Here is a 22,689-nt window from a genome sequence, read left to right as displayed (position 1 = left end):
ATGAATGAACTCCTCGATTGTTTGACACAGAATTTTCAGAGTTGTTATGTTGATCCAATGTAATATGATCACCTGCATCAATGTATAGGTCATCTTTTTGCATTTAAGCTCTGTAAAAACATCTCCGTTATGTAAATTTCCTAAGTATTAGTTCACTTTAGGAATTGAAATATTACGAGAAAACTCTGTTTTGTTTATAATATTTAAATGATGTCAATCGATAGTTTGGACTAACGGCAAAGAAGATCAGGCCACTCCAGAATCATCATCAAAGCCTGTATTGAGTGCAATGAAAATGCCAAATATTTCCTTTGGAATGTAGGGAATTACATTTCATAAATCTATTCATTCATGAATAGGGCCACTGGTATCAGTTAACTAAATCTTTCAAATTGTATTTTTATTACATGGAATTACAACATTTTCCCGGATTTTTGCATGTATTTTGGGGATTATAATGTCTTCTTTCTTTCTGTGAATGCTGCAAATGATTGGCTTTGATCATGAGAGTTTATTCAAATGAAATTCCTGAAAGGTCGATAGTAGAATAGCAGAGATTAACATCTGTGGCCTTCGCCTCCACGCTTACTTCTTCAACCGGGAACATAACCCTCCCTCCACTGACCCCTTCACCCGCTTCCAACACAAGTCCTCCTCCTGGACACCACCCCCAGGCCTCCTACCCTCCCTCGACCTCTTCATCTCCAACTGCCGTCGAGACATTAACCGCCTCAACCTCTCCACCCCTCTCACCCACTCCAACCTCTCCCCCGCAGAACGGGCAGCCCTCCGCTCCCTCCGCTCCAACCCCAACCTCACCATCAAACCCGCAGACAAGGGTGGCGCAGTGGTAGTATGGCGCACTGACCTCTACATCGCCGAGGCCAAACGCCAAATCTCCGACACCTCCTCCTACCGCCCCCTTGATCATAACCCCACCCCCGAGCTCCAAACCATCATCTCCAACACCATTCATGACCTCATCACCTCAGGGGACCTCCCACCCACAGCCTCCAACCTCATTGTTCCCCAAGCCCGCACCGCCCGTTTCTATCTCCTTCCCAAAATCCACAAACCTGCCTGCCCTGGTCGACCCATTGTCTCAGCCTGTTCCTGCCCCACCGAACTCATCTCCACCTATCTGGACTCCATTTTCTCCCCTTTGGTCCAGGAACTCCCTACCTATGTCCGTGACACCACCCACACCCTCCACCTCCTCCAGAACTGCCAATTTCCTGGCCCCCAACCCCTCATTTTCACCATGGACGTCCAGTCCCTATACACCTGTATTCCACATGCAGATGGCCTCAAGGCCCTCCGCTTCTTCCTGTCCCGCAGGCCCGACCAGTCCCCCTCCGACACCCTCATCCGCCAGGCCGAACTCATCCTCACCCTCAACAACTTCTCTTTCGATTCCTCCCACTTCCTACAGACAAAGCGGGTGGCCATGGGTACCAGCATGGGCCCCAGCTATGCCTGCCTCTTTGTAGGTTACGTGGAACAGTCCCTCTTCCGCACCTACACAGGCCCCAAACCCCACCTCTTCCTCCGTTACATTGATGACTGTATCGGCACCGCCTCTTGCTCCCCAGAGGAGCTCGAACAGTTCATCCACTTCACCAACACCTTCCACCCCAACCTTCAGTTCACCTGGGCCATCTCCAGCACATCCCTCACCTTCCTGGACCTCTCAGTCTCCATCTCAGGCAACCAGCTTGTAACTGATGTCCATTTCAAGCCCACCGACTCCCACAGCTACCTAGAATACACCTCCTCCCACCTACCCTCCTGCAAAAATTCCATCCCCTATTCCCAATTCCTCCGCTTCCGCCGCATCTGCTCCCACGATGAAGCATTCCACTCCCGCACATCCCAGATGTCCAAGTTCTTCAAGGACCGCAACTTTCCCCCCACAGTGGTCGAGAACGCCTTTGACCGCGTCTCCCGCATTTCCTGCAACACATCCCTCACACCCCGCACCCGCCAGAACCGCCCAAAGAGGATCCCCCTCATTCTCACACACCACCCCACCAACCTCCGGATACAACGCATCATCCTCCGACACTTCCGCCAACTACAATCCGACCCTACCACCCAAGACATTTTTCCATCCCCACCCCTGTCTGCTTTCCGGAGAGACCACTCTCTCCGTGACTCCCTTGTTTGCTCCACACTGCCCTCCAACCCCACCACACCCGGCACCTTCCCCTGCAACCGCAGGAAGTGCTACACTTGCTCCCACACCTCCTCCCTCACCCCTATCCCAGGCCCCAAGATGACTTTCCAAATTAAGCAGAGGTTCACCTGCACATCTGTCCGTGTGGTATACTGTATCCATTGTACCCGGTGTGGCTTCCTCTACATTGGGGAAACCAAGCGGAGGCTTGGGGGCTGCTTTGCAGAACACCTCCGCTAGGTTCGCAACAAACAACTGCACCTCCCAGTCGCGAACCATTTCAACTCCCCCTCCCATTCTTTAGATGACATGTCCATCATGGGCCTCCTGCAGTGCCACAATGATGCCACCCGAAGGTTGCAGGAACAGCAACTCATGTTCCGCTTGGGAACCCTGCAGCCCAATAGTATCAATGTGGACTTTACCAGCTTCAAAATCTCTCCTTCCCCCACCGCATCCCAAAACCAGCCCAGTTCATCCCCTCTCCCCACTGCACCACACAACCAGCCCAGCTCTTCCCCTCCCCCCACTGCATCCCAAAACCAGTCCAACCTGTCTCTGTCTCCCTAACCTGTTCTTCCTCTCACCCATCCCTTCCTCCCACCTCAAGCCACACCTCCATTTCCTACCTATCACTTCATCCCACCTCCTTGACCTGTCCGTCTTCCCTGGACTGACCTAAGCCCTCCCTACCTCCCCACCTATACACTACTCTCCACCTATCTTCTTTTCTCTCCATCTTCGGTCCGCCTCCGCCTCTCTCCCTATTTATTCCAGAGCCCTCACCCCATCCCCCTCTGTGATGAAGGGTCTAGGCCCGAAACGTCAGCTTTTGTGCTCCTGAGATGCTGCTTGGTCTGCTGTGTTCATCCAGCTTCACACTTTATTATCTTGGATTCTCCAGCATCTGCAGTTCCCATTATCAGAGATTAACATTAATCTCATTTTAAGAGACATGCCACCTTCTATTTATCAACTTCCAGAATAATTACTTAAAGTATCAAATTCAGATGACCCTGCACATTACACTGTAGTTAGCTTATGCCTCATGGATTAGTTCTTGGCAAAAATATTTTTAAAATCTCTGCTTTGGAATTCATAGGGACCGCTGTCAGCACTGGTTTGATGTCATAGAATCTACATCTGCCTACAGCTGAGAATGCAGATCTCACCCCAACCTATGGAAAGGAGATCATTTAAGGTCTAATCTGTAAGCATTATAGCCATCTAAACCAATCTCCTCGGACATGGGCAGATCCATTCAGGACTCCAACACTCTTATACACATAATGGGCTGAAGAAATGCAGGAACTACGTTTATTGTTAACAATGAATTCACACATATTTACAGCTCACCAATTCCTCTTTATTGGATATTGTTCATTCTCAGTTTGACACATGTGGCAACACTAGCTGACAAATATGCTATAAATTCACATTCCAATAGCAAAAGGAGGAGAGCCATCAATTGTCAGAGGCTCCATCTCTCAGATCGATCATGAATTTGAGACCATATTCTGTCTGTTGTAAGAGTACCATTTAATCAAAGCACTTTTGGATAAAATCACGTAATGTCACCAAAAACAATCACACTCATCATTAATCTTATTACTGTCTGTGCAGCGCTATTGGATGTTCATTGAGGCTAGCAAGTTTAAAAAATGCACTTTGTACATTAAAACCAACCAGCTTTTCTACTCCACTTTGGATAGTAAATACCTGTACAAAACAATTTCACATTCCAAGATTGAAGAAGAGATAACACAGTGTGGAGCTGAAGGAACACGGCAGGCCAGGCAGCATGAGAGGAGCAGGAAAGTTGACATTTCGGGTCAGGGCCCTTCATCAGAAATCGGAGAGGGAAGGGGGCTCTGATATGAATAGAGAGGGGTGGGGAGTGTCGGTGATAGCTGATAGTGGAGCGGATAGGTGGGAGAGAAGACGGACAGGTCAAGGAAGCGGGGATGTAGCTAGTAAAGGTGAGTGTAGGTAGATAGTGGTGGGTATTGGTCAGTGAGGTGGGAGGAGCGGATAGGTGGGTGAGAAGACCGTCAACCCAATGTGTGGGGTTGAGAGGGGGAGCTGGTCTTGGGATGAGGTCAGGGCTGAGGAGATTCTGAAGCTAGTAAAGCCCACATTGAGACAATTGGGTTGTGGGCTCCCAAGGCGGAATATGAGGTACAATTCCTCCAGTTTCCAGGTGGCATCATTGTGACACTGGAGGTGGCCCAGGATGGACATGGCATCCAGGGAGTGGGAGGGGGAGTTGAAGTGGTTCACGACTGGGAGACGTTGTCGTTTGTTGCGAACCGAGTGTAGGTGCTCCACGAAGCGGTCTCTGAGCCTCTGCTTGTTCTCACCAATGTAGAGGAGACCACATCGGGAACAGCAGATACAATAGACCACATTAGCGGATACGCAGGTGAACATCTGTTTGATGTGAAAGGTTTTTTGGGGGCCTGGGATGGAGGTGAGGGGATAGGTGAGGGGGCAGGTGTAGCACCTCGTGCAGTCACAGGGGAAAGGTGTTGAGGGTGGTGAGGCTGGTGGGGAGTGTGGAGCTGACAAGGGAGTCGCAGCGAGCGCGGTCCCTGTGGAAGGCAGATAGGGATAGGGAGGGAATCTATCCAATCTATCCAAGATTGAAGAATCTAGGAGAGCAATTTGTTTGTATTGCGCTGTTTCAAATGTTACGTGGACTAGGCCAGTGTATTGGGGACAGGCAATGTTGTAGGCTATTCTGCATAATCTACAGAGTTCTTCAAGAATGTCAAGAAAGAAGCTTGCATGGTTGCACAATTAGCTTTGTCTCCTACTAGTGAATTGACACAAATCTTCACAGAATTGCTACAAATACAAACTCCTTCTCACAAATATTTTATTGGAATGTAAGATCAGTTCATTCAGCATTTCAAGCTTGCTCCACCATTCAGTAAAATTAAAGCTGATCCCATTGTAGTCTCAGGTCCATATTTCTATCTGCCTCCCTTTAACCTTCAGTTACTTGTTAATCAATAATCTATGCTTGTATAACCCACTCATGAGTGCTTATTAAGAAAAAATATTACACGGGCTAGTGAATATGTGAGATACCACCTAATCTTACGCCCCAAGTTCTAGCCTCTTCTCAGAATTCACACTGTCAAGTTTCTTCATTTTTTTGAATGTCTCTATAAGATCACCACTCATTTTTCTAAAGTCCATTGATAAAGGCTTAGTGTCTTCAACCCTGAATAAAGTGAGCCCTTCATTGAAGGAATGCATCTAATGAACCTTCTCTGAACTGTTTCTAACTCTATCATATCCTTTTTTAAAATAAGGAAATCAAGATTGTACAACACACACCATATGTAGTCTCACCAGGGCTCTGTAGTACTACAGTAAAATTTTCATATGCTTACATTCCATTCCCCTTGCAATAAAAGTCAATGTTCTATTTATCATCTTAATCACTTGCTGTATCTTGTAAAGTACTTATTACTGGCCAGTGCAGATCCAACAGTCCAATACACATCTCCAATTTTATGTATTAATGGACGTTAATATTGCAGAGCCAAATGTAGACTTCAGATTGGACTTACAGATGCATACGTTAATTTCATTTCCCATTTTAAAGTTATACATTCTATCTGAATTATATCATTATAACTGTTAGACATCTGATTGTCCACATCCATCATGAAAATTCACTATGTAAACTTGTCTCACTGTTAATCGACCCTTTGGTGGCACTGCAGTGCATATTCTATAAGATAATTCCAATGTGACAAGTTTCCATCTAGTAGTTTCTTTCATAAACCTGGAAGGAAGATTTTATAATGGAAAATGTTGATGTGAAGTGTGTAAGGCAAGGTTTATCATTGTTGGAATGGCTTGACACATTGTTGCTGAAAATGAATAGGCACAGTTTGAATCCAATTAACTAAATAAGATGAAGGTTTCCCCATGGTGGGTACCAGTTCTGGTACCAGTAATAATCCTATGTGACAGTTGATTGAGAAATTTCAACAAATGGGCCTGAAAGTACAATGCAGAATGACTCCAATTTAATATTAATTGGGTCTCTCACTTAAGAACCTTGAGGGTAGCTACCTTGAGAAGTGAAAACGTCATTCTGGGAATTGCTGAATTGTACTGTTACGTTAGAGCTGAGCATATTGTTTGCAGCATATGAGTGCTTTACTGTATAGTTGATTATAATGTTCCTAATGTGGAACTATTTAATGCTGAAAATCCATTCCAGAAATAGGGAATTGTTTCATTTCCCAATGTGAACTTTGATGTACATAAAAAAACAAATAAAATCTATTGCATCTATAGCCAATCATCATTCTAATTTGCACACAGGAAGCTTTGTAAGGAGATAAGAATTCAATCAATAATTTGGACCTACCAATTGAAATTAAAGAAAATCTTTAATCTGAAACTCCTTTGCTCATGCATAGTTTCTGACTAGCTTTTCTGAAACTTAACACAGTGGAATAAGGCTTTTTTAAATTAAAGAATTAATTACATAAGTAACAACATATATTCTGTGCACATGAATCTGATAAAACATCTCACCCTATCTTTTGTTCCAAATTATGTTGTAATTGTCTTCTGAAAACTGCCTGAAGGCAAATTAATTTTGCCCCTTAAAGGCCATCATGCACTCTTGAACTTTATTGTGGTAGCATAGTTCACTATTACTGGTCCTACAGTACGACAGGCCTGTTTCAACCTCACACCAAAGGAACTTTCCAACTGGCCAGAAGAGATCAGTAGATTTACCATTCTGAAGGTGTGGAAGAACTATTCAGTGATTAGAAAAGTCAGTTTTCTTTACAATTGTCAGATTTACAGAGAAATCTGCTGTACATTGCTAAGAATAAATGAATGAAGGTGATTAGATGTATGTTATCTGATGGTTCACTAGCAAGTACATTCCAGTGAGTGTAATTGAGCTACAGCTAATACAAAACAGAAGGTATTTGAACTTTCGTTTGTGTTAACTTGAGACAATATTAGAGGGGCCGCAACAAGCCCAAGAACATGGGCTATCCCATGTTACTACATTTCTGAATGTTAGGAAGGCTTTTAACACTACACATCACCAGTACTCAAAATTCTTAAGGCATATGAATTTCCAGATAAAACCACAGCTGCTACATCACTGATGTGCGATTGGGGCCATACAATTGGTCTGGTATTACAGGATGATACTGAGTCTTTCGGATGTAAGAAATTCTGTAAGACACATTGGCTGTCTTTTAATTTCTTAAATTATTGATTTGTGTAAAGCAGCAGACTCTGAGGGAAGGAAATGTAGTTTTGTTATCTAGATGAAAATGAGTTGAAAATATCCAACAAGAAATGGTAATTTGAAATACCACGAGTTCAAAAATGCTAAGCAGAGTAAATTATAGGGTCTCTAGTTTCACCGCTCAACAATGTGTTAAGCAAAACATTAGTAGAGCATGTAATAAGCACATGTATTAATTTTAGATGTCTTTAATCTTCATGTAGTCGCCAACTATTAAATGGGCAAAGATATCCTGAAAGATGAATTTTCTGGATCAATACTTTGTGAAATTAACTAGAGATAAGGCTATTTCAGATCTAGCATTATCCAATGAGTCAGAATAATGTCACTGTAAAATTTCACTGGGAAATAGTAACCATAATACCGATGAATTCCATATCAATTTTGAGAACAAGATATTTGAAACCCAGACAAGAATCATTACATTAAATAATTATATGGAAATGAGAAAAGAATTGATTAACATTGAATCAGTTAATACTCTTCAAGATATAGCAGTGAAGAAACATTGGGAAGTACTCAAAAATTCTAAATAGTCAGGAAAAATATATTTAATTGAAAAGTAAAAACTTAACCAGAAAGATCCACCTGTGGGTCACTAGAGAGGTTAAGAATAGTTTTGGCTGAAAAGACGTTTACAATCTCGCAAAGTTTAGCAAGAAATCTGAGGAAGTGTTTTGAAAACCAGCAAAGGGTCAACAAAAGGTCAACAAGAAGGGAAGACATAAAATATGAGAGGACACCAGCCAAGAATGCAAGAATGTAAGAATTTGTACAAGTATATGAAATAGAAAAAAAGTTTAACCAAGGTAAATGTTGCTCCCTTTGGAAATAGATAGAAGAGAGGGTCATGTGTGAATGAAAAAGTTGGGTAGACATTGAGAAAATATTTTGTGTTTATCTTCACAGTAGAAGACATACAAAATTCTTACAGAGATCTACAGAGTGGATGCCAGGAGACTGTAAACTTTATCCTGGGTATAGCCTCACACAACTAGACAATCAGAAGCATAGAGTTAATAAATAGGGCTGACATCTAGACATATACTAAAAAAAAAACACTGGATGATACCTGTGTAAAACTATTCAGAAAAGCCATAAATGTACCATATTTCCAGTGAGAAGATTTAGAACAACATCAGCAGTAAAACATATAAGGCTGAAGCAGTTTTGGTTAACATATTCTTTATAAAAGAGCATAATAAAACTGCAGGTACTCATTTGGTAACGTGCTTCCATTATTTTATTTGGTCCGTTAGTAACTCCCAATTTAGATTTGATCTCTTTGAAATTGATTTCACAATATAATCCCTGCCAAGAATATCAGGCCACAATCCCAAATTACAGGGAAGTGTGGTTCTTCCTGAGGTTTCGGGGCAGCCGCTTAGATTGAATAGAGTGAGGGGAGTTTACACTGTATCATAATGTGTCATCTTTAACCGAGAGTTGCTTGATGATATTGGGCCAAACTGAAATGCATTCAGTTCCATAGCAATGACATCCTTTATTGAATAAAACAACTCCCAGAAAATCTGAGAACAATGAGCTGGGGAGTGGAAATGGTAAAAATTATATCTGTTGAATGAACTTCAATAGCAAACTGTTAGGCAGGCATTGTGACATATTGAATGAGTATTAACAATTTCAAAACTGTTCCTTGTGCAGGTTGAGACTGTCCAGGGCCTATTATCCATAGACAGCAAAACATGATACATAACAGACAAAATGGACTCAAATTTACACTTATTGAGCCAAGTCTCCAGATCTGATTTACTTAAATAAGGAACAATTCTTCATAAGAAGTATAGTTTAGCAGCTGAAATTTTAGAAGCCAATCAGATTTATTTCTTAAGAAGTTTCATATTAGTCAAAACAGTGGATGGTGCATGACATGAAATTAACATGACTGACATCTGGGTTTGAATTTTCGCTACTGAGGTAGGAATCTTGAGCAGGGTTTCCTGGCTTACTGTACTTGTCCAGATAAAACATGCCTCAAATCCTAAGGCTTTTAAAATATTCGCAGTCTCCCTGACTTCACAAAACTATTGTCTCTGTTTAGATCCAACTAAATAATTGATCTGGCAGCTACTTGCTAGAAGAAAGCATTACAGTGTATCTGGTCAATGCAAACCATATACTTCATTCTAATATGGAACTGGTTAAAATTTGTCAATTTAACACAGTAGACTAGAGCTAAATGATAATAATGGATAATGCCAGGATTATAATCTATCCTTTATCCTTTAAAAGGAACATCAGCAGGGTAGGAACATGAGCTGATGGAGCCAGTTAAAGACCATTGCTGTGTTAAAAGAAGGGTTGGGTACTGTACATGATCTGGGAAGCATTATGTCCTTTTCTTCTTGTGCTGCCTACCCAAAGGCAGATCCAATGTACAGCGTCATGAGTTCCACAATGGGCAGGGAGGCAGATCCCAAATCCACCTCTGTTGAAAAGGGAATCGATCTGCCATGTTGTTGGCACCCAATCTGACCCACACTGACCACCCAGCCAATTGGCCCCTTGAGTCCCTGTGTCAACATATGCCTTTGTTCATATGTTGTAGCTTGGCACGATGGTAGAGACTCCATTTTCTTTCCATTGCCTGGCTGACCAAGAAACCCTTCTGTTGTTACTCCCCTGCTATTATTGTACATAGGAAGGCGTTACAAGTTGATGCGCGCTCTGTTTGGCTATTTAATGAAAAAGCTTTCACATGATCAGCGAATCCTGGGCTGAGACTTGGCCTTTGAGTTTCTGAACCAGAGATACAAATGCTATCCACTGCCTCATAAGACTTCCTGCAAATGTTAAATCTCCCTGATCATTTGAAATACAAGATGCAACATACTGTTGAACTGTCTGTTGAAGGCTTATATATGCAATGGCTGGATTTTCAGGTTGATACTCAACCTATTTGGCAATGTTATGTACACACCTTCATTGGTCATCAAATCCTGGACGTGGAGCACTCTCAAAGGCAGGAATGCTACTCAAGGCACCACAAGAACTCCTCAATTGGAAGGAAAATATGAAATAAACAGAACATTTCAGAAAGTACATGACTAACATCAGATTCAAGGTTTTTGCTACTCATGTTTATATGATTATGTAACTCTAAAAGCATGGTGCAAAAACTCCACAGAGGCCAGTATCCCATCACCAAGTTACCCTTTAATTACGCTGGTCCAGCTTCCTCAGAGTGTCAGAATGTCTGATGCTCCTCTTTCTATCTGTCAGCTAGAGCTCCCTGATCAGACCAGATTAGCAGCCCCAATCAGTGAACTCATATTCTATGAGGTCCACCTGGATGACCTTGTTACAATCACCGCGGCAGCGTGGACTTAAAAGGAATGCCTTTGTCAAAAGAGTGCTTAGTAATATGTAATCATTTGCCTATTCCTGGAAGTGTTGGTACATCATCTGCCTCAAGCCAAATTCCATCCTGTATGGTTTAAAAGTAATGTTGACAGCTTCTCAGGATACTTGCTGCAAGTTTGATTTGTTTATTGCGATTGCTTCTTGCGCTCAGACATTCAGAAATGTAAATTCTACATTACAACCTATTCAAACTATTTCAGGCAACACTGCAATATATGTTCTATAATAATAGCTAAATGGCCTGACATTTGACATACAAAATACTCCCTCAAATATGCAGGTGCATTGGTATACAGCTCTCCCATTTGCAACTTTAAACAAATATCATTTCATTGTTGTGACACAAAACCACATTCAGAGCAAGAATATTCATCCAGCCCTATGCAGCTCTAATTCTTAGCAAAAAAAGTCAGTGACTTTTTATCAGATGTGTGGTCAATGTGATTTATGGGACTATAGTTGATCAGCTTTACACAGAACTGTTTCCTATGATTGCCCTTGATTTTCCAAGAAGATTACATGGCTGTGGTTAAGAGATATAGGGATGGCAAGTGCATCATTAGCTGGTCATGTTGCTTCCACCATTTACAGTGTGGGCCAGGCACGTTGGACCAGATGGTCCTCTCCTGCCTGCCAACTCAATGTGTTAATTAAAACAAAAACCTTCTATTTCCATAAAAATACAGCAATGGCTTTTTTAAAAATGTTCTTCCTACAGTTAATTTACAATACACTCTTAATCCACTTTCGGCCAGCCTCCCATCTTCCACCATGTATAAACTTGTGCTCATCCAAAGTTTTGTTACCAAAATCTTAGCTCACAACACGGTGTGCAGCGATTTAAAAAAAAAATGATTTTTAATTAACCTGCTCAGACAGGTAATGGGACACCTAATGGGGCTTTTTAAAAAAAATTTCATTGCCCTACGTAGCTGAGTGCAAAGTGTAGAGTCGCCACTCTCTTGCACCATCTTAGAATACAATAGTTAGAAACAAAAATGGAAGTAGAAGTTAAAGAAATGAAAACAAAAGGAAAAGAAAACATCTGGAGCATCTGCGCTGCCGCCTCCACCATGAGTCTTGGGCTGGGCTCACCAGTGTTGCCTACGTTGAACCCACCACGCTACTGTGTCACCATTGCTCTAACCATCGCTTTGCCACTACTGAACCCACCGCCTCGGGTCTTACGTCTTGACACCACCTGTGCCAGACCCACCAACATCAAAGTTGCTGCTGGTTCCACCTCGCCAACACTGCTACCATCCTTGAATCAATTGAAGTGTCAGAGACCCCAACCTTCCTGAACAGATGGAAATGCGTGGCCCCTTGAACTGGAGCTGACATCAGTGTGGCTTTCCATGCCAAATACCACTGTACTGCAAGAGCCCTGTGCAGTGATCTAAGGTTGTTTCTCAATTTTCAAATTCTCATCTTTACTTTCAAATCTCGCCCTCACCTCACTATCTCTGTAACCTCTGCCACCAGCATGTTGTAGATATTGACTTAACTGCACTACTCCAATTCTGGGCTCTATGCATTTTTTATTTAAATTGCTGCTCCACTGGAGGCAATTCTTTTAGCCCCTTTTGCGCAATGCTCTGATGTTTCCTCCCTACTCCTGTCCACTCTGTGTTACTTTTACCAACAATGAAGCTGCTGCTAAAAATTTACCTCTTTGATCAATCCTGTGGTCATCTTTTGCACTATCTCCTTCTGTGGCTAGGTGTCGAAAATCTTTTGTGGATACAATTTTTGTTAACTAGATTGACTTTTTTTGTATTAGACATATTATATAAATGTAATGTGTTATGTTGAATAAAAAGCTGAAAGAACTGCGGAAGATGGAATTCAGAAACAAAACATAAATTGCTGGAAAAGCTCAGCATGTCTGCCAGAACCTGTGTGGGCAGCACAGTGATTCAGTGGTTAACACTGCAGTCACACAGCACCAGGGACCCGGGTTCGATTCCACCCTTGGGCAATTGCCTGTGTGGAGTTTACACATTGTCCCTGTGTCTGCGTGGGTTTCCTCCCACAGTCCAAAGTTGTGCAGGCTTGGTGGATTGGCCATGCTAAATTGCCTGTAGTGTTCAGGGATGTGTAGATTAGGTGAGTTATAGGGGGAATGGGGCTGGGTGGGATGCTCTGAGGGGCTGTGTGGACTTGTTGTGCTGAAGGGTCTGTTTCCACACTGTAGGGATTCTATGAACTATGAACCTGTGGGAAGACGTTGTGGGAGCTGAAACATTAACTCTGATTTCGCTCCACAGATACTACTCGACTGCTGGGATTTCCCAGCAATTTCTGTTTTTGTTTGTGAAAATTGTTATAAGAATTATTTGATTAGTGATCCTCTAAAGAGTGTCGAATCATTTGAGAATATTTTAGTGAAGAATAAAGCAGGCGATGATGGGATCTATAGGTTTTCAACTGTAAAGAGCCGCTGACAGAAATGAATGCATTTCATTTTGGGGGGAATAACATTAAAAGGAGAGATGAAGAATAGACAATAGTAGACTTTGGCAGATTGAAATATATGGAGATGGAGCTAAAGAGCAAAGTCAGGCACAGTGTGCTGAATGGCCGCCAGCTGTGCTGCATTGTTTTATGATACTACAAACGCGAATGAAGCACAGGCAAGATTTGAGTTCAGAAGAAGTTTTGCCTTTCTCTCAGATTTATGAAAATACCGAATATTCTAAAATAATTTGCATCACGTACATCTTTAGAAAAATGCTGGTCATGTACTAAATTAGAACTGAGCCATTGAGAGAGCAATTTGCCCATTTGCACTTTCTTTCACCTTTCTTATTCTTAGTGTTTGCACAGCTTTTCACAGCAATGAAATACAATATGTATCCAGCAACTTCAATTTTACTGAAATTGGTTGAAGGAGCATTGGCTGAGATAACATGTTCTAATCACTGGTGTGTGATTTGGTAACAGTTTATGGGAAAACTGCTAGTGCTAAGTCAATAGGAAAATTCCAGGTGTGATGATAAAGTGCTTTGCAATAATTTGACCCAAAATAACAGGCATGTAAGCTGCCAATGTGAACTAATGCAATTAACTAATCCTCATCCAACAAGTTCTTCAATACAATAGAGTCAGATATTGACTTACAGACAATTCAATCACACAAAAAAAATGGTACAATGTCAAACAGGGGCCAAAAAATGACATTAAAGCAAGTGGTTATTCTGAAAAGTCTTTCTACTGATGTAACCTGATTTAACATTTCTCATGATTGAAGAATAATTTAAGTTTTCTGGAACATGAAAATTTTTAATTTAATTTACATTTTTCAAAGATACACCTGAAAATAAGGAGTCAATTTTAAAATTCAGTTTGGTTACATGACATTTACTGAAGGTTAGTTGTTTGAAATGATTTGAGATGTCTCAATGTGATAAAACGTTATGAATTGTGCTTTGCTATTGCTTTTTAAATGATGCTTTAATACCTCACTGAAGCCACCATTATCACCACGAGTAATAGATCAAAACCCATCAGTACCTAACATCATAGAGCTTAAAATGCTCTCTCCAGATAAATGTTTTAGATCAAAATCTACAGTCTCATTCCAATGTCGTTAAACATTTTCACAATTCAAGTGGGCAAAATGTTCAATTTCCTGTTATTATGCACCAAATAAATCTTATTGATAGTATAAATTGGTTCTTTAAGCTTGAAGCACCTTCACTTACCTGAAAGAAGAACTACTTCCTCATCCGGTTGGGCACCTTTTATTAGCCCTCCACCTTCTTAAAGCTTCGAGAGCCCACCCAGTGTGTAAAATTAGACAGCAGGGCTTCCCTTAGCTTCCATCACTTGGCCAATTCAGGGAAATCACTTTTGGCCAACTTACATCCTCACAATGAGAGGCTGCAGCCCCCTTACAGTCTGTAAGTCAGGTTTTCTTTTTGAAACCCCATGTCCTTGCTCTAGATTAACATGTGGAGAGGGAACATAAATGAAGAAATGAAGGAAATGGAAATCATTATTCATCACTGGACACCAAAATTTGACCAGAATTGCAATGTTTTTAACGTGGAATAATTTGAAAGCTCTGTCCCTTAAGGGAAAGAAAATGACACATGAATGCCCAATCTGTCAGCTGATACTGCAATACAAGACATGCATTTTACACTGTGCCAGTGTGAGCGGAAGTGCTTTGTGCATTAACGTGTTCAAAGCTCAGTAAAAGCCATTAATAGCTTAAATTATGGAAACACTTCGTAAAGTTCTGAAGGCACTGACCCAGTGTTCCAGATATGCTCACTGACTGGGTGAAAGCAGTATTGCAGTATCATGTACAATGTTTCTCATAGTCAGTTCCTCGGGAGAGCTCATTTTGTTGGGGGTGGAGGAGTGGGTGGTGGAAGAAATTTTCCATTTGCTTTGGCATTTTTGTCCCCTAGTAACAGTTTTTTTGCTGCAGAGTCACATTGAGTTCAGTAATAAGGAATCTGCTTCTTAAAGCTGCTTTCCATCTGCTACCCCAAAATGGATATTTTATCACATGCAGCTTATATGGATATCCATCTGGCCATAGCAGATGGGTCGTTGTGAGTTTATTTAGGACCACCCAATTTCACAAGCCCAGACATTTATAGTTAGATATCCAGTGACAATAAATTCCAAAGGATTTGTCAATAAAGGGACACGGTCATTTCAGCCACACCTACAAATCCCTTTCAACACATGGATATTTATTTCTTTCTCACTGACTGTCGTAGCAATTGAACTTAGATTAAGCCACATAAGATGTGTGCCAGATCTCCCAACATGCCTGGGAAATAGAATTCCCCATTTCATCACTGAAAACACACCAGCCACACAGCTGCCCTGAAGATAGGGAGATGGTGGTGTAGTGGTAATGCCACTGGACTAGCCACCCTGAGGTCAGGTTAATGCTTTGAGGACATATGTTCAAATCCAAACATGGAAGATGGTGAAATTTGAATTCACTTTAAAAACATCTGGAATTAACAGGGTGATTGTCCCACTTGGTTCATTAATAAAATCCAATCCTGACCTGGTCTGGCCTAAATGTGACTTTAGACCTGCAGCATTGTGATTGACTCTGAACTGCCCTTTGGGCAATTAGTAATGAGCAATAAATCTGACCTAACCCATGTGTCAGGAATGAATTAAAACAAAACGTAGAACAAGACCAGCTTCATTTATGCATTTCAGGGCACTATTATTGACTCTGTTATCTTTTGACACTAATTATGCAGTACTTACATTGCAATTAATTCTCCTTCCTTAGTCAATGTGTCCACGATGCTTGTTGTTCCAGATTGTGAATGAAGCAAAAACAGGTGCTCCACAATCTGCCTTCAGGGGAGATTATGAGACATGTCATCATGGTGCCAAGCACTTAGAGCGTGGTTATGGAATTATAGTTATGAAATATTAGAAAATGCATCAGAGATTAAAATACATTAACCAGTCTGTATACATTTACTATGCATACAAGTAAGTTGCCCTATTTTGCATACATTTGCATCATTCCAACATTTCTTTAACCACTCTTCCTTAATCCACTTATTAAATCTGCTTCTTCAAAGGTGGCCCAGCTTCTAACTTGAACAGTAATCCCAGAAATGAATTCCGCAACCTGACAATTTGCTGTATTGGATAGTCAAAGCTATAACATCAGCAAGAATGGAGATCATTGCTAACTTGTATGAAAACAGGAACATTGTTTGGGAGGTGACATGGTAAAAGCTGTTTGTTTGTATATTCCTCCAAATAAACTAGATTACAAACAGAATGGTGTATCATAGTATTTAGTATCGTACTTTAAGATGAGCAATGGAAGGGAGCAATAATCAGTAATTCCTGAAGCATTTCAGATTTTTCTTAAAAATAAATAAACTTTTTAAAAAATCCTTGAAGGTATGGATTGTTTCTTGAGGCTGACAGGGGCTAAAGATCAGCTCAGAAGTACCAAACATTTATAGAGATGGTTTGCTCTCGAATTCCACACGAGGAAATGTAGGCACAATGCCTTCTTGTGTAACAGAATTTAAATGCAGACTTCAGAAAAGATATAGCAGAAGTTTATGTGCAACAATATTCAGGAAAGAAAGGGGAGCAAAGAATTAGTACTGAATTTCCGCTTCGTTGCAATGACTTTTTGGGTCTGATTAATGAGCAGAATGGAAGAAAACTGTTACTGTTCTTCCTGAATGTAGTTCAGGGATTTTAATAGGATGTAACTAGAAGTGAAAGACTTGACACACTCACTTACCTTTGACACAGGCTTCCAAATACTTGACTTGTCCAACCTGGATAGACAGGGACAGCAGGCATGTGGGAACACTGTAGCACATTCAAGTTCCCCACCTAACTACATACTATATTGACTTAGAACCGTTTCGCTATTCCTTCATTGTTGCTGTATCAAAATCCTAGAACTGCCTTCCTAACATTGCTGTGGGTGTGTGTACACCACATGGATCGCAGTGGTTCAAGAAGGCGACTCAACACTACCTTCTCAAGGACATCCATGGGGTGGGCAATATATAGTGGTCTGACTATTGATATCCACATCCCATGAATGAATGAAAACAAAACGATACGCACCATTTGGCATTGTAATTAACAAAATAGTTGACTGTTTGTTTGACGTTCTGTGAAACTGCCCTTATTATACTTCTGACCCCATCAATTGATAATAATGCATTTCCTGGAAGAATTGGATCATGCTGATTAACTACAATTTAAATTGTTGTGCTGTCTTTTTACTCTATAATCTTCAAGTGCCTACTGCATGCCAACACATGTAATGAAGCACTGAAAACAGATGGCCTGCTCTGACCTCTTAACGGGTTACTTACTAATAGAAAATGAGCTGTCAGATGTGAGGAAGCTGTTGTCAACATTCAGCTGAGAAGTGGTTTATTAAGAAGTACACTGAGGCTGTCCAATGTGTAGGTCCCAAAGCAGGCAGTCAATTTGGGAAGCTCTCGCTTGTTTCCTAAGTTAGCATGGGAACAAATCCCTTGAGACTGCTCTACGACAACTGTAGAGCACTCGTGGAGAGAGAGGGTGGGAATACTTGGTTGGTGAAAATTTGCGTGACCCCGTTTCTCATTAAATCTGATGCATTGCAAGTTTAATTCAAGCTATTTGACCCGCAACTTGTTTTAAAATTTCTTTTCTGTGCAATCTTTTGTTGCTTATCTCTAATTGTCTTTAAACTGGAAAGGCTCAGTTCTGAGGAATGATCACCAGACCGGAAACGTTAACTCTGATTTCTCTTCACAGATGCTGCCAGACTTGCTGAGCTTTTGCAATACTTCAGTTTTTGTTTCTGACTTACAGCAACCACAGTTCTTTAGGTTGTCTTTAAACTGAATGTTTTACCAGGCCATTTCCAGACGGCAGTTAATTCAATCTGGAGTCAAGTGTAGGCCAAACCAGATGAAGATGACCAATTTCCTTCCCTAAAAGGACATCTGTCAACCAGATAGGTTTTTACAACAATTGGCAATAACCGTGTGGTCACCATTATTCACTTTGAATTCCAGATTTTATTAATGAAGTCCAAATTTCATCAACAGCTGTAGTGGGATGTGAACCCATATCCCCATAGCATTTACCTGGGCCATTGGATTACCAATTCAATGACAACACCATCTCCACCTGAATGTTTATCATAGGCTGGTTGGAGATGGAAACACTGTAACACTTTGGCTTCAGGTCTAATGCTAATAACAATAAAGTAAATTTCATGGTCCATTTGAAGGGTGACTGGTTCGGAAATGTTAACTCTGCTTTCTCTCCACAGTTGCTGCCAGACCTGCTAAGCTTCTCCAGCAATTTCTGTTTTCAATTCTGATTTCCAGCATCTGCAGTTCTTTTGTTCTTGTTTTGTTTAGGAATAACGTATCACCTTGCTTATACATGAGGCACTAATGAAAAATAAGGCAGTAGATTAAGAACAGAAACCATATGGGTCATTGAAACAGGATAGCTGACTCTCTATTTTTTTGTTTTGCCTGCCTGTTTACTTTAAACAGATAGTTTTCATTACACTATTGGCCAAAGATAATTGATTCAAAACAGGTATAATTTTCAATGTTCAATACAGCTCAAATTCGCTCACTAATTAAATAAAACTTGGGCAATAAAAAAAAACCAGATTACAGGAATGTTTTTGCTTCTCCACATACATTATTTTTGCTGTATTTACAACAACAGACCTCAATGTCTGGATTTATTTTCAGTGTATTTTAATCAGAACACCCTCGCATTTAGAGTCACAGAGGTTTACAGCATAGAAACAGGCCCTTCGGCTCACCTTGACCATGCTGCCTTGTTTTCACAATTCATCTAGTCCCATTTGCTTGCATTTAGTCCACACCCCTCCATAACTATCCCATCCATGCACTTGTCAAAATGTTTCTTAAATGACAAAATTGTACTTGCCTCCTCCATTGCCCATGGCAGCCTGTTCCAGAAACTTCTCACCCTTTGTGTGAAAACATTGCCTCTCTGGACCCCTCTGAATCTCTTCCCTCTCACCTTAAACCTAAGCCGTCTAGTTTTAGACTCCCCAACCATGGGGAGTAAAGTTATGGACTCTTAGATAGCTTTATAGCTACCCACACTTTGAAGGGTCTGTGCCTCTTTGTATGAAACACGTTCAACTGCCCACCTTTCTCAAACATTAGTTTTACTTCCTGGGTGTCCGTTATTAGTGAATCTCATTCATCCCTTTTCAGTCCCACTCTGCCCATTCACCCCTGCCTGTAAACGAATGACTTCCTCTCTTCCCCTTGCAATGTTTGCTTGTTCGTGAATGGAACCCTCACTAACCACAACCAATGCCAGGAAGCTATGTGAGTGCCTCATGTTGGGTGATAATTGTTGAAACCCGAAAGTAATGAGTATTGAATTTTATAAATATTAATGGATTAAAAGATGCTTAATGTGGTTTGAAATAATAGCATCAAAAAGTCAGATTCACAGTGTTGACACAACTTGATCTGCTGGTCTCACGGAAGCCTTAAAGTATTGCAGCTTATTGATGTCTTGAATGTTTGATTTGACCAGTTAGCCTCTTAAAACACTGAAGTGGTTAAGGAGTAACCTCATTGATTGTGCATGTACCAGGGAGTGTTTTTTTTAAATTTATTCACCTATCCTCTGCATCGGACATATCTGTTGTTTCTAACAGCTGCAAGGTGTTTGAACTTATATGTAAATATATGCTGAGGTATCTTCATTACTGTTGTCATTTAATGATCTCTCTCTTTCTCTGTTCTGTTTGTAGCAGCACGAGCTGGGCCAATCCTTTACACTGCTCTCCCTCCGCACAAGCAGGAAGAGGTAGAGCAGCTGCTGAATAATTGTGAGGAAGACGCAGAATGGTGCAGCCTGGCTGGTTTGCTGGGATATAATGAGGAACATATAGACACTTTCAAGCAGGAAGAACACCCAGTGCGTGCCCTCCTCTCCGACTGGGCAGCCAAGGACGCTGCCACCACGGACGCACTTTGCACTGCCCTACGGAAACTGAAAAGGGATGACATCGTTGAAACCCTCAACAGCGAGCCCACAGCCACATCCGCCGTGTGAGAGTGAATGAATCAGCGACAGCCTTAATTCTCTTGACTGTTCCTTTTTGAAATTGGAAACAAAAGAGTGGATATAACAGAATGTCTGAAGGAAAAGGGTGTTCAGTCCTATGCTCACGAACACCCTCATGTGCACTGGTGCATAACTTCCAGTATTGTCCTGCCTTCTCCCCTTTACAAAGTGACTGTGTGCCGCAGAAGCAGAAAGCGCTTTCATGTTATAATGTCAAATTTTGTCTTTTCTGTAACCACTAGAAAAAAAATGCCACGCGTCCATTTTCAAATGGGCCAAGTTTTATTAAACCCGAGTGCTAAACAAGCCATATGTGTAAATGTAAAAGCATGGACATTGTATCTTGTATTTCAGCACTCTTTACTGAACTGAAAAATATGTTACAAATCTTGTACGTTGTTAGCAACCCCACGGCATGTATCCAAGTAGTGTTTGTGTAACTAATTCTAGTGTAGTCCAAAGTACCAGAGACGTTCTGGCTAATCCTTAGCCCAATATGTTTGTGTGTCTTTTCACTGTGACGTCTCTTAAACCCTAGATATATTAATTTTATCTGAAAAGGCAATGCAACATGACTTTGGAATTTTTAACAATAATCTAACAATTTGCGATTCCGTACGAAGTACAGAAATGATCAGGACAATTTTAATCACAGTGTTAATAAGGTCTGGGACATCTTTGCAATGTGCTTCAATTGTGAAGAGAAACACTAAAAATCAAATGTACTGGAGCTGAGGGACCTAACTTGATGACTAGAGAGACAATGTGATGTGATTTTATCACACTATGGAATTGGCCCATTCACTCCTTGAAACCATTTCGGTTGTATTTACAAAAAGTAGGGCTGAAACAGATAGGAATATTTTTCCAGTGTCCATTCCAAGGTCAGACACAATGTTAATTTCTAAGTAATTTGTACTTCTGAATATGAATCTATAATTAAATTTCTGAAAGAATAAGTAGGTTGAGCACTTGACAGAATTAGTGACTATTCCTGATTCTAGGCCAATAGAAGGCTCATGACCAACATTGCTTTTCATTCAGGATCAATGTTTACTTTTGTGTTGTTATTTTAAATTAGTTGAGAAATGCCAGTGTGAGGCAGTGCCCAAGGTATTGTGCATCACTCAGATATGATTATCTCGCTTTATCACTTTTGCCAATATACCGTTTTCTTTTAATATTCAAACCATATATAGCTGTAACATGTGAGTCCTGTGACCAGGAGTAGATTAATAATGTTTGGGTGTACTTGGACATTGGCATTAAGGATCCAGCTCACAGGGCTTTGATTCAGTGCCTCATGGAGACCCAGGTCTTCATGGAGATAACCTTTGAAAGAAGGAAACCAACTACTATCCTTGGCTTGAGTGGCCTATATGTAACTTCAATCTCCCAGTCAAAATGCCCCCTGACATGACCTAATAGGCCATTCATTTGCATCAGAAACCCTCTCAGGGCAACTAAGGATAGGCAGTAAAATGTTGGGTTTATGGGTGATGTCCCCATCTTGAGAGATTTTTAAAAAAATAATGTATCTCTGATGTGTCTACTACTCCATATCGGTTGGCTAAGATGAAAGTTCCACTGATGTTTCCCTGGCAATTTCAAAAAATATGTAAATTGGAGAATTTTTCAATCTGTGCTTGTGTGAGAGCATTGGACTCCTTTACTAGCTGAACATTAATCCTTGGGTATACTTAGGAAAGCCACATGTGGCAGTAATGCAATCCTATGGCTGAGAGATGCCATTAAGCTGCCAGATTCTTTTGGAAGAATCCTGTAAGTGAAAAATCTGTACAGATGTCAGGGAACCAAATGCAAGTTAAAAGGTGTTAATATTGACTGCTAAAAGGAGCTGCACCTTTTCTGGAAACATTCTTAATTTCTGCAAATTAGTTGTTAAATATTTCACATGCAAAGTCTCCATTGCCATGTTAGAAATGTATGATTTTCTTTAGATTGCTGAATGTCAAATCTTTTACTAATTAATAAAGTTAACAGTATTATAAAGCTAGTTTATTGGAATTTTTAATCACAGAAATGAATTGACACCTATATAAAATCACGTATTTTATTTTGCTCGAACATTCTCTTTTATTCACTTTTATTCTGTCAGTGTAGTTTTGTGCTGAGGTTCCTCATTCATAAATAACCCTTCAGAGGCCAGTATCCCATCACCAAGTCACCATTTATTTGAGATTGTACACTAGCTCAC

The 22,689-nt window shown here is 40.9% G+C and overlaps 1 protein-coding gene across 2 annotated transcripts in view; it reads left to right on the top strand.

Moving 5' to 3' along the window:
* The window catches only part of LOC125466439 (tumor necrosis factor receptor superfamily member 16-like), a 168,266-nt gene extending 145,782 nt beyond the window's left edge, over window positions 1-22,484 (top strand). Inside the window, exon 6 of one of the 2 annotated variants that reach the window (XM_048560929.2) lies at window positions 20,158-22,484. In XM_048560929.2, the coding sequence (XP_048416886.1) occupies window positions 20,158-20,459 (302 nt within the window). In that variant the 3' untranslated portion in view covers window positions 20,460-22,484. Of the gene's footprint in view, window positions 1-20,154 lie in introns of both variants that reach the window. The other variant, XM_048560928.2, reaches the window with a different exon arrangement.
* The last annotated feature ends 205 nt before the right edge of the window (window positions 22,485-22,689 follow it).

This window comes from Stegostoma tigrinum, chromosome 31, assembly GCF_030684315.1.
Source record: "Stegostoma tigrinum isolate sSteTig4 chromosome 31, sSteTig4.hap1, whole genome shotgun sequence".
NCBI classification, from domain to species: Eukaryota; Metazoa; Chordata; class Chondrichthyes; order Orectolobiformes; family Stegostomatidae; genus Stegostoma; species Stegostoma tigrinum.
Note: the sequence above shows the minus strand (reverse complement) of the source record. Positions and strands in the feature narration are given on the sequence as shown.